We start from the raw sequence: 13,544 nt of genomic DNA, 5'->3' as shown, positions 1-13,544 counted from the left end.
GTCGTTGACTTTTGAAATACATTACCAACTACTGCTAAATCAGTATCCTAGTAGACCCTTATGTTAAAAATATTTCAATGGAAACAAAATATGCAATACGATTTTCAGTTTAATAGTTTAATGTTGAAAAAAAACCTGACTTTACATAAAAAATAAAAGGCTGTAATGTAATGCAGCCAGTATTGATAACAACAATACCATACATCTCTCTCTCTTTCTCTCTCTCTTCTCTATCTCTCTCTGTGTCTGTCTGTCTGTCTGTCTCTCTCTCTTTTCTATGTCTGTCTGTCTGTCTGTCTGTCTGTCTGTCTGTCTGTCTGTCTCTCTCTCTCTCTCTCTCTCTCTCTCTCTCTCTCTCTCTCTCTCTTCAAATTTTACAAATATGATGGGTATTTAAAAACGATGATCGATAATATAGCCATTAAAATAAAGTCTAAATTACGCATAGCCATTATTGCACCCGATCAATTTTTCACGGAATAAGACCAGATCAATCTTTTCAAGAATAAATCACAGGTGTACCGGAAACATCCGATAAAATCAGGTCCTGACCAGCATCCCTGCACGTTTGGCCACAAACACAAAACATCGCGCGACGGGGAGCGCCAAAGTGATCAAATCCAGTGTGAAGCTAGATTCTGCATTGTGTGTTGATTGTTTGGTATAATATTGACAGATATCACGAAAAACATTCACTGGGAAAAAAATGAAAGAATAAAATACAACATGCAATGAAGACTAAAATTACTAATTGGTTTTGGTGGCGATAAATTTAGGAGACTGAGGTCGCGATAATTTTTTAGTAAGAATGTATACTAGTATTCCAAAAGTAAGCTACAAATCATTATCAAGACGCCCCTAAACAATTATAAAAAATTAAGGAAATCAAGGCTTTTCTAAATAAACACATGATTGTACACTTATCATTTGTTAAGTAACGAGAACGTTATTAACAAAAAATGTGTAAAAATATATAAAGTTCTCGGATTTTCCAATCGTTAGCAGTTCATTTTATATCACAAAGTCTCATATACACGTATATTTTAATACAGATATATTGTATGTACACGTATATTTTATATACAAGTACATTTGTATACACGTACATTGTATATACACGTACATTTTATATACACGTATATTCAGTCGAACACTCGTCAGTCGTCTAGGACACAGGGGGCGGTCCGTCGCTGGCGTTTGAACGTCCGACCAGGTTATCGTCGCTCCCAATGCTGTGAAGAGTGCTTCGTTGTGCTGGGTTCTTTGCTGAGTAAGGGGGCGGGGTGTTCGAATAAGGGGGTGGGGAATATTTAGGCGCCTCTGGAACTTCAGCACTATAAGGAGGCGGAAACTGTTGATTAAAAGTCAAATCGTAAGGGGAAAATACCGGATTAAGTGTCGATGAACCTGAAATGAAAAAAAAACATATGAACAAAACAAAAACTAGCGAAAATACATAGATAAAAACAATCATATTTCAACATAACATTTAAAATTTCATCTCATTTCCAAGCATATATCAATCCATGTACATGAATAAGGATTTAGATGTTTGGGCAACATCTGCACCTACCTGTGGTGAAAGCCATTGTCCTAGACTGATGAAGCACAGTAACATTTGCTCCTCGACAATTATGATTGGACACCGAGACTGGGTCACGTGCTCCCTTCCTCCAATGCTTTTTAAGCCAGCAGTATACAATCCCGGCAATCACTGCGATGAGCAGCGCCACGCCAATGATGATGCCCACGATGAGCCCCGCGAAAGAGCAGCAGTGCTGGTCCTTGTAGTCCCCACAACAGCCATGTTCACAGGGAAACTTGTCATTCTTGTTGACGCAGAACGTCTCCTCGGCGAACACCTCTGTAACGCACAAAACATTTTATTCAATTATATGCCCATAGGGATTAAGTTCTAGTAAATTGTTCCATGTCTTTTGGGTACCAGATCCATTATAACTTCATAATTGATTTTTTTGTATCTTATTCCCGTTTTTATGACTTAATAGCAATTATGTAGAAAATAAAACGTTCTTTTTGAAATCCTATAGAAAGTAATTCCGACAATTATGTTCAAATAACGTTATTCTATAGAAGGTTTCTAGAGCATTTTATACCGTTCGCCGTTTTTAGAGAGACTGTTGGCATTCTGGTGATATATCATCCGTAAACAAGAGGCGCACGGACCCATCACCCACTTGAACAATAATTCTTATATCATTTTATTTCGAAATGTTTGAATATTGAACTATTTTAAAATATTGTTAAACTCTCATATATTTCAAGATTTGACAATAAATCAAACAATACATAAAAAAGCCTACTTTTCTTACACATATCCTGAGATCTAAAACGCAACTAAGCAACATTATCCTAGGCCACAATGTATCAAAATAACAAAATTGTAAAATGAACTATATGTAATTATTAAAAGTTAAAAGAAAACAGCATTGAAATTATTTCGGTGCACATTTACAAGTCCGGTTTTACAATTAAATATCTTTATGTTAATTTAGTGTCTGGATCACTTTAAAAACTTTATAATTGTAGGATAATTCTAGTATAACTAATCAGTGATATCTACGTGTGTGTTAGTTAACGTATATATCAGACCGGGTTATCCAACATCCAACGGGTCCCACTTTCACGAACTATCGTCATCTCAATTCTCTGTATAAAGATATGTTCTAAATGGACTTGTCTTTCAGGCATTTGAGTTTCCTCAGAACTATAGGATTTATCTCAAGTTTGTGAAGTGGTATTTCAAGGACTAGACTTAAGAGTTACATTAAGCAGTTTCGAAATATTAATGACGGCTTGGTGTTTTTTGTGTCAAAGGTTTGATTTACGTTATCATCTGATATTACATTGATTACATTGATTATCTGTATACTTAGATGTGATTCAATCAATCATATATAAAAGGGATGCAGTGCTTTCGAATTTATTCATTTGAAATATATCTGAGATATCAAAATTTCATCTTTTGATAATCATTTTAGAGAAGGTTCCAAAATTCTGAAAAGAGTCAGCAAGCTTTACATTAAGGATTACGTTTACTCAGGGGCGAAAAAAAAATCCACTAATATGAACGAAAAACTACTTATTGTTCAATGTAGCCCCACTATTGTGGTGCTATTTTTCACTTTAAAATAACTAGGTCAATGACCTACTTTTCCTGCTAGTGACCTCTGAATGTTTTTTGAAAAAATTGTCAAAATTTGTCAAAATTATCCACCATTTGCAAGGTTTTCTTTATTTTGTAATTCTTAGAAATAATACAACAATTTGTAGGTTGTTAAATGATAAAATACGAATAGTTTTACTAATTTTATATTTGATTGAATCGTTTTAAGCTCATATTTTAAGTTTAATTTAGTCCGAATTCCCTCTATAAATTTCCAAAATTTTACCCATTTTTGAACGCGTTTTACAAAAAACTGACTAATAGGAGCTCCAAACCATTGACTGCCTAAAACTGTTTTTATTGTCTGTATTATGTTGACATTAACATTATATAAGGTCAATGATCAAAATTTCGAGATATTCTATCTTGAATCGATTTTATGTAGTTTAAATATTTTTCCAAATGCGTGTCAGCCAGTGATATAAATTTATAGACAAGTAAATACAACCATAAAATTTGTAAAATGATATGAAAAAACATATAGAAACTTAATTTTTGCAATTACATTGGAACAGAAAGTTTTTAAGAGAAAAAAAGAAAATGAAAAAATCAGTCCGAATTTCCTCTGTTTTAATAAATAATCTACCTTTGTCGGAGCATTTCTTTCTCAAATAAGCAAATCATGGATATCACTATCGATATTTGTTAATAACGTTGTTATTTTGTGTTTTTAAAACAACTTTGGACTTCAGATATTGAACTTTGTAAAAATATTTTTTGAAATATCAAACCCTGAGTAAACGTAATCCTTAAGGTCAACATACGTACAAGGTGATAAACCAACGTTACTTATTTGTAAATACTATCCCTTGAAATCCCATAATCTTTAAAGCCATAAACACTATTACCAAAAAAAAGTGATCATGGTTGGGAGGTAAAACTAAAACGTAAAAACCCGTGATATGCAACAATTCTTACAAACATCCGCTTTCAACAAAATATTGATTTTATGCACAGTTAAAAGTTAACGAATTTAAAGTACATTTTGTTTGATTAACACTTCAGTTCGTATGCATACGAAACTCTAGACCACGTGTCATGTTCATTTTATATGTTTGTCGATGTCATTTTATTTATTTAAAAGTGTTTTAGGGCCTATACTTAAGGAATATCATTATAATATTGACTTTTTCTCCAACATGTGATTGTTCGATTGCTATCACATGATCGTGCTAAAAAAATTATGATCTTTTTAATACTTAAAATGGATAATTTTTAACTTTCCTATACAAAAAACCCATTTTCATGACTCACATTGGCGTTAGCATATGAGACATTTTGACGTCACAATAGCGTAATCAACGCCCTTACAATTTGAATCAAAAATTGCATTGTTTTACTATTGATGAAAATAAGAGATTTTATTTATTAAAATAAAAGAATTATAGCCTTTTGATATCGGTCATTACAGTTATGAGAATATATCAACCATGGACTTCGTCCTCATGCAATATGCTCTCATAAGGTCTCTAAAACCATTGCAATCATCAGAAGACTATAGCCCATACGATAATTATCATATTTAATTTAGCCTATATACACTTCTTGTTGTGACTTGGATGACTCAGTGTTGAGAGTAAGAGAGAGGGAGGATTGTCTACAGGAATCGAAAATTTACTTGAAATGATTGGGTTTCGATCCCAAACGTTATTGTCACTTCGCAACATTTTTATGCTAATAAGGTTTAGTAAAAGTGATAATTAAAAAAAGGGTTTTTTTTAGATTTGGGAAGGTCGATCAAACCAGTTGGTATTTTAATTAATATTTTATTCGCACGTCTTGAAACAACTAACGCCACTCTTTCTGCCCAATTGCAAAAATTAAGTTGTGAAATGAATGATTTGAATGAACGACATGTCGACCTGCAGTCACGGAGCATGAGGGACAATTTAATCTTTCATGGAATTGTCGAAACAGATAACGAAAATTGTGAAGACAAGTTAAAAGAGTTCATTGCAGAAAAGTTAGAAATAAGGCACACCGTAGAATTCCATCGAGTTCATAGAATGGGGCGCAGGGTGCACGGAAAAACGAGACCCATCATTGCGAAGTTTGTTCAATTTAAGGAACGGGAACTAGTGCGGAAAGCAGCCTTTACTAAGTTAAAAGGAGAACAAAATAGAAATTATGGAATTAACGAACAGTTTCCGCGTGAAATTAATGAGAAGAGAAAATTACTCTATCCTTACTATAAATCAGCAAAAAGACAGCAGAAGCGGGCCCAACTCATATATGACAAACTTTACATCGATGGCGAATTATTCACACCACCACCCCAAGATGACACAAACAATCCACAACTAGATCCTCCGACACGTTCTGGGCCCACCGAATCGAGACGGCTATCAGCAGCGGCACCGACGTTCACACCAAGACCCAGGGGCGGAGGTCGAGGAGGCAGAGGACAGAGGAGATAGGGAAACCATGGAGGGCGCGATGAAAACGTGATTGATGACCAGCATGATTTCTATGGCACCGACTCTCTTAACTATTCTCAGACTGATACTTCTGATGATGTTAACCTACAATATTCTGGAAATATTCTCAAACTATTATCCATAAACGTCTGCGGTATCAACAGACGTCTCAACTATCCAGAGTTCATAGAACTAGTGAACCGTTATGATCTATTGTGCTTCACCGAAACAAAAACAGACGACCTGGACACCATCGAACTGGACAATTACGTATTGTTTGCGAAAAATAGACAGGTGTGTGCGCGAATCCGGTCGGGTGGTATCGTCGTCGGGTGCCGTGAAAACTTATCTAAATGTATTACGCCTATAGAAACAGAATGTAAATATGTTTATTGGTTTAGGGTGAAGGGTGAATTGTTTGATTGTGAGAATGATGTTTTATTTGGTTTTGTATACATCCCACCTCAATGTTCAAATTATAGTTCATCAGAAGCATTTAACGAAATAGAACTTGAGTACTTAAATTTAATTTCTCAGTTTGACTATGTGTGTTTAACAGGCGATTTCAACGCCAGAGTATCTGACAAGAAAGATTTTTTTGAGGAAAGTGATTTGTCAAATTTTGAAGTATCGATAGACACAGAGTGTGATATCCTAACTGATGTAAACAAGTTGAATATTTTTAACATTAATATTGATAGAAAAAGTTGTGATAAAAAAACAAACTTTTTTGGAAATCAGCTGTTGAATTTTTGTAAAACAAATAGTTTATATATAATGAATGGAAGAGTTAACGGAGATGCAGATAGTGGGAATTTTACCACTACAAGATCAAGTGTTGTTGACTATTTTATTTGTAATGCAGATTTTTTTAAGTTTGTTAAACATTTTGAAGTATTAGATTTTAACTGTCTGTACTCTGATATCCACATGCCATTGACTTGTCAGTTAAGCTGTGAAATGTTAAATAACGAAAATTATAAGGATATATCATATCATGTCAATCCTACACAAAGAATCAGATCATGGGATCAAACCAAGTCGAGCGAGTTTTGCCAAAATATAAATACATTAAATTTATTAAGTATTGAACAAACTATAGATGATAAAGTACGCGACTCTGTCGAAATACAGAAGGGAGATGTAGATTTTTTGTTCAATAGTTTAGCTGATGTACTATTATCCTCAGCCAAAACCACTTTTGGAACATTTTTACCGCGCAATAAAACTTCGGTTAGAAATAGCAAAACAAAACAATGGTTTAATGCGGATTGTTTCACAGCAAGAAAAAATTGTAGGAAAATTAGACGCAAATTCAAGTTATATGGAACCAGCGTGTTTAAATCCGAGCTGCAAGGAGCACAGAAAAAATATAAGCGCATATTAAATAAATCTTACAAAGTTTATAGAAATAACCTACAGCGTAACATTAAAACATTAAGAAGTTCAAATCCAAGAGAATACTGGAAACTCGTGAATGATAAAAGCTGTAACGAATCTAACGATATTAACATAGTAGATTTTTATGACTATTTTAAAACTGTTAACGCGAACGAACATGATTTAGATATTGAATTAGACTATTCTTCCTTCAATGATAGATGCGAAGATACATTTTGTAACTCTTTGCTCAATGACCCAGTTACCGCGGCCGAAATTCTTGAGGCTGTTAAAACTATTAAAAATAACAAATCGCCGGGACCAGATACTGTTGTTAATGAATATATTAAGTCATCCATTAATATCATGATACCATTATATGTTAAACTTTTTAATTTAGTGTTTGATACTGGTATTATTCCGGAAGCCTGGTTGGTCGGAAACATAAAACCAATATATAAGAAAAAGGGTAGTTATGCTGACCCACAAAATTACCGTCCGATTACTCTTTTGAGCTGTCTAGGAAAGGTTTTTACTTCTGTATTGTGTAGAAGGTTAACTACTTTTGCTGATAATGTTAATCTTATCAGGGAAAATCAGAGTGGTTTTAGAGAAAATTATTCTACAATTGACAATATGTTTGTTCTTTACTCCCTGACTGAACTTTTTTCACTTAAGAAAAAGAAACTCTTCTGTGCTTTTATTGATTTTAAAGCTGCATTCGATAAAGTGTGGAGAATAGGATTATGGAAAAAACTCATTGAATATCAAATTAAAGGGAAATGTTTAAGGGTTGTTGTCAATATGTATAATGGTTGTAGATCAAGAATATTTTATAATAATGATTTTTCCGAATATTTCCCTTGTCAAAATGGTGTCCGTCAGGGAGAAAACTTATCTCCGTTTCTCTTTGCATTATATCTTAATGATCTTGAAGATTTTTTATCACATGAAAATGTCATAGGACTAAAAAGCCTGTCTGAAGAAATTGAACAAAATTTAAATTGTTATCTAAGAATTATGATTATGTTGTATGCAGACGACACTGTGCTGATGTCCGAAACCGAAGATGATCTACAATATCAGCTTCATTGTTTTCAAATGTACTGTGAAAAATGGAAATTACAAGTGAATGTTGAGAAAACTAAAATTATTATTTTTGGTAAAGGTAGACAAACCTCAAATGTATCATTTTTATACAATGGTAACGAAATAGAAATCGTTAAGGAATTTAAATATTTAGGAGTTATCTTTTCAAGAACATGCTCTTTCTACAGTACTAGGAAATATGTAGTGACTAGAGCTACCAGAGCTATGTACGCAATAATTAAAAAGTCAAGAGAATTAAATCTATCGATTGATTGTCAACTTGATATGTTCGATAAAATGGTTGTTCCAATTTTACTGTATGGTTCTGAATTGTGGGGTTTTGAAAATTTATGTATCATTGAAAAATTGCATCTTAAATTTTGTAAACTTATACTTAGTCTTAAGACGTCCACACCAAATTTTATGATCTACGGTGAACTTGCTAGATATCCATTGTGTGTGAAAGCAAAAATTAGAATGTTGAATTTTTGGATAAGATTGTTGAAAGGTAAAGAATCAAAATTGTCATATATATTGTATACTTTTTTACATAGCCTAACACAAATCAACAATTATAATTTCAAATGGGTTGAATGTATACAGAATATTTTACATGAATGTGGTCTAAGCTATGTCTGGTTGACGCATAATGTAGAAAATGAAAAATGGATTTTAAATGTTGCTAAGCAAACTTTGATTGACCAATTTCAACAAAAATGGGTCTCTGATTGTAACGCATCTAGTAAAGGATTGATCTATAACTTGTTTACCAATAACACTTTTGTACCTAGAAATTACATAAACTCTGGTGCTTATATGAATAACATTACTACATTAGTTAGATTTAGAACAAGCAACCATAAACTGCCAATTGAGACAGGCAGATGGAACAATGTACCTAGAAATCAACGATTTTGTAATTTATGTAAAAATAACATTGGCGACGAATATCACTATATCATGATATGTCCAGAATTGAAAGAATATAGAAAAGCTTATTTACCATCAATGTATTTTAGACGACCAAATGCTTTCAAATTTTTTGAATTATTTTCATGTAAAAAATTAGCTGTTATTAATAACTTATGTAAATTCATCAATATCATTAATAAGAGAGTCAACTCTCCAGGTTGATGTGTACAGTATACACTCTTGCTTTTTGTTTAATATTGTATGTATTGTATATTTTCTCTATGTTGTTTTATACAATATGAGAATAAATAAAATGAAATGAAATGAATGGTTCTTGTTTTATTTTTTATCAGACATAAAGCTTTGACAAAGAGGTTGGATTGCAGTGGCCGTGGTTTAGATTTATCAATTTGCCTGTTCGGGTAGTCGCTCTCTCCATCATTATCTCTACGACTTGGAGGACACATGAATAATTGATGGAATGAGATGTCACTGGCTTTTATTGTACAATAATCAATAAAAACAAAATTTGAAATTTGTTCAAATTTCGTCGGCTTTAGAGGATACTTTGTGTTATGTTGAAAGATTAATTTTTCATCGATTCATTTTAATGAAGCCGTCAGATTTAGCCTTGTTTAGATAAACCTAAAATAAAATTGAAATTTCTTAGAGTTGAATGTCATTTCTAAAGATTTTCCGATCAATATATATTCTAATCGATTGATTTGCGGAGATATATGCCATCTTAAAGGGGAAATGGAAATCGAATTTATATACAATATAGTTAATTTCCACAGTTCTTTCTCATTAACCATTTAGAGACACGTTGACCATTAGCGTCCAAATGACCATTTTTTAACTACAAAGGGTATTGATTGTGTGATCAAAAATTCTTGAAGAAAAAAACACGAAAATCTAGAGAAATAAGAATTTGAAGAATGAAAATGCACAACACAATAATTAGGTTAACAAACAGGAATATATATATATATATAATTTTTTATGGAGAATTCGTTTTTTATTATTAAGTATTATTGCTTTCAAGTAAAAAATTAAGTTAAATAAAATAAACATAATTTACATTACACGGATGTCAATTTTTTTTTTATAGATTTATCTCTTACCTACGGTAATATTGACATCTATATGAATATCAAATTTTCTTCAGATGTCTGTTAGAATATCTTTTTTATATTTTTGATTACAAATGGGGTTTTTTTCAGAGATATTTGTTTTTATTTCTTGTATGTTATAATGGTTTCTCTTTCATATAGATTATAGAAATGTCAACATGTATATATAAAACCCATCTTTTTTTTTTATTATTAAAAGTGATATCTCTTTTAGATAAAAAAAAATCTTTTCTTTTAATTATTTAAATGTTTGTTATATTAATAATACTGTGGAATCATTAGAATTTGTGGTGGCTAAATGTTCGTGGTATTCAAGGGAAATCGGAATTTTTTTAAAAAAGAATTATCTTAATCCTACTGAAACTACAAATCTCAACGTATCCAAGAAATTACACCCCCACAACAAAGCAAAACGCTCACAATCCACAAAAATTTGCCACCACGAATTTAAATGATTCCACATTATCTTTTTTTTCATTAGATTTAAAGGGGCATGGTCGCGATTTTGGTCAAAAATAATTTTTCCGATTTTAATCTTTACACTGCTTTCGTAAGGCATTTTTAATAGGCAACGAAAATCATAGCGCCATTCGTTGATTTATAAGCGAGTTACAGAGCTTGCAATTCTTTGCTATTTAAACAAAGGGTTGTGTTTACATTTTGAATGTTGAAATGAAAATTTCAGTTTTAGACTTAAATTAAATGTGTTAAACGTTATAAACTGTTTATTTATGCTTAAAATGAATAAGAAGGTAGACAAATCAGCTTGAAAAAGGATTTTTACTGGTATATTAAACCTATGTAAACATAAACAAGGCACGAGCCTTGTTTACATGACAAAGAATTGTGAGCGCTGTATCTTGCTTAAAGCTCAACGACTCGCACCCAAATTTCATTTGATCATTAGAAATGCATTCCTAAAGCATTGTAAATAATAAAAACAGAAGAATCGAATTTGACCAAATCGTGACCATGCCCCTTTAGTTTTTATTATTTTCAATGCTTTAGGAATGCATTTCTAATGATCAAATAAATTTTGAGAGTCAATCGTAGAGTACATATTTCCTTAAAATAGCATGCAAAATGCATTTGAATGCTTATAAATAAAGTTGTATTATATATTTTCAATTGAACACTTTATATCTAAATAAAAAAAGTATCATATAACATAAAAATATAATCATAAAATTACTTAATGGAATCTTCACATTGTGGAGATAAGAAAAAAAGAAAAGAAAAAAGTACTGAAGTACTGAAAGCCGGGCTGCATATTGTTTAGTAAAGACTGAAAATCTCTCTCTCTCTCTCTCTCTCTCTCTCTCTCTCTCTCTCTCTCTCTCTCTCTCTCTCTCTCTCACGCTTTTAATGTCGGCAAAGCGTCAGAGAACGACCAAATTTTGTAAGCGAAAAACAAAAAAATAAATCTGTCTTGTAGAAATTAAAAAGTTCAACAGTTGCTGCCTTGAATTTTGCAATAAGCATTATAAATTCAATCCCAATTTCTTCATCGCGCAGCAAAGAAGTTCATGGAAATTCATGCGCATTGTATGTGTCCAAAATGCAGTCTTGTTTTTAAAACAGGTTATTATTAAGAAAACTAAAAAAAGATAGACAATTCTCTCGAAATTAAAAAAAAGAAAAGAAACAAAATGCCAACACTTTTGACAAAACGTGGCTCTTTGTGTAACTATTTGGTATAGCGGAAGCTTTTACTCTGAAGCTGTTTGGTTTTTTGTTTAATTTAGAAGTTGTGCTATTCATAGTAACATTGGCGATTTGCCTGCCTATAGCCAGGACTCTGCTTTCAGCAGAGCCCGGCTAAAAAATGGAAGATAGGTCGCGTCTGACCTTAATATTAAAAAGCAGATTTGATTTAAGTCATTTTAAAATTTATTTCAACCCAATCGATTCAGATTGCTTAGATTCATTCAACCAATCCAGTTTATTGTTTTATTGACACGTCCATGCCATGAATGCCATTTTGATTTAAATAAATGGGTATGTTATATATCGTGTATCGTTTTCAATCGTTTTTCCTATATTTATTTATATATTGCAGACAGCTCCGCTAGATCATTAGTAATACTTAAAATTCACGTATACCAAAGCCTTTTACAGAGGCTGTTTGGTCAACATATTAACCATTAGACTTGCCTTAAACTTTTAGATGTGATACATTTGGTCATGAACTATTCATTTAGTATAAAAAAAAAATGAAAACATTGTGGTTTTGAAATTTGAACATTTCCCTTTTTTTATATAGAGCTCTTTGTTTAAAGAAGGCAAATAAAGCCTACAAATTACAACGACTATCCAGCTCTCTTAAAAAATCGACACCTCCCTAAAAATGAACAACAACACTGAAAAGAGGTTTAAAAACGCGCACCTGCATTAAACTTTGTATAGCTATCAAACAGGCGTATAGGAGTTCATTATCTAATTAGCACAATTGATTATTGATTCATTTTCTAATTAACCAAGTAGCCAACGAATCAATCAAGTAATGCACCAGTTAATCAACAAAACAAAATGAATCAATCATGCAATCTTGTAATAAATATCACAAAATGTGTAAATTGTGTTCAAAACTCACGCGTATAACAGTAAGATATATAATGTTTATAATATAATGACAGACGGACATATTATCTGAATTTTCTCTCTTCCGTAATCATTCACTTTCCTCCCACGGGAATAATGGACAAATTAAAGGTTTTACAGGATAAATTATCACAATAAAGAGTGATCTCAGGGACAGGTTTCGATCGTTAGAAAAAGAATCATCTCAAGTTTGTAACATTTGAAGTCTCCTATCCCCTTCTGGCCCAACCTTATTCCCCACACCGGGGTTTACCTGTAATTTACCTGTAATTAGGAATATACAGACTGACAGTATCTCCGATACCCTCCACTCTAAATCCATGGAGGCCTCTGTTAGAGAAGTAGTTCCAGACACATCACCAGAACCGGTGTATCCACATCACCGCTCAATTAATGGCCCTCATCCGAGATAGCGATGGATTTTAACAATTATTTAGCTACCAATAATGCACTAAGCCAAGTTTTAAAAAAATCAATCAATTGTTTGGTTGGAGTTCTGAGAGGTTTAATTGCACTGCGTTCGTCTGAAGCCCACTGGCCGGGTCGCCATAGGTACATTGTATAGATGCTATCGATCTATGACGCGGGTGAAATTCGCGTCTGGATCGATCTCGTTTAAAACTGTAAAACTATCGACTAAACTCTTTAAGAAATCGACTTAAAGTCACACTCCGAGGATTTGATAACACGTTTTGATTTATTACAGGTGAAATAAGGCACCGGACTTCCATCTTGGCACAAATATTACGTCATCTTCAGGCGAAATACTCCATTTAACAACAAACGGGAAAAAATTAACAAATATGAAATGATGTCTGTTAGGAA

General features: G+C 32.5%; 1 protein-coding gene across 1 annotated transcript; it reads right to left on the bottom strand.

Annotated features, from left to right (window-relative positions):
- Positions 1-290: 290 nt before the first annotated feature.
- On the bottom strand, positions 291-13,304 carry LOC105321646 (cysteine and tyrosine-rich protein 1). Its single transcript, XM_011420017.4, has 3 exons — positions 12,984-13,304; positions 1,574-1,864; positions 291-1,407 (listed from the first exon to the last, which is right to left on the bottom strand). The coding sequence occupies exons 1-3, from the start codon at positions 13,039-13,041 to the stop codon at positions 1,166-1,168; spliced, it is 591 nt and encodes a 196-aa protein (XP_011418319.2). The 5' UTR covers positions 13,042-13,304; the 3' UTR covers positions 291-1,165.
- Positions 13,305-13,544: the final 240 nt, after the last annotated feature.

The sequence above is a fragment of the Magallana gigas genome, chromosome 4 (genome assembly GCF_963853765.1).
Source record: "Magallana gigas chromosome 4, xbMagGiga1.1, whole genome shotgun sequence".
Classification (NCBI taxonomy): Eukaryota; Metazoa; Mollusca; class Bivalvia; order Ostreida; family Ostreidae; genus Magallana; species Magallana gigas.
The sequence above is the reverse complement of the archived record's forward strand: the minus strand, read 5'-3'. Positions and strand labels throughout refer to the sequence as shown.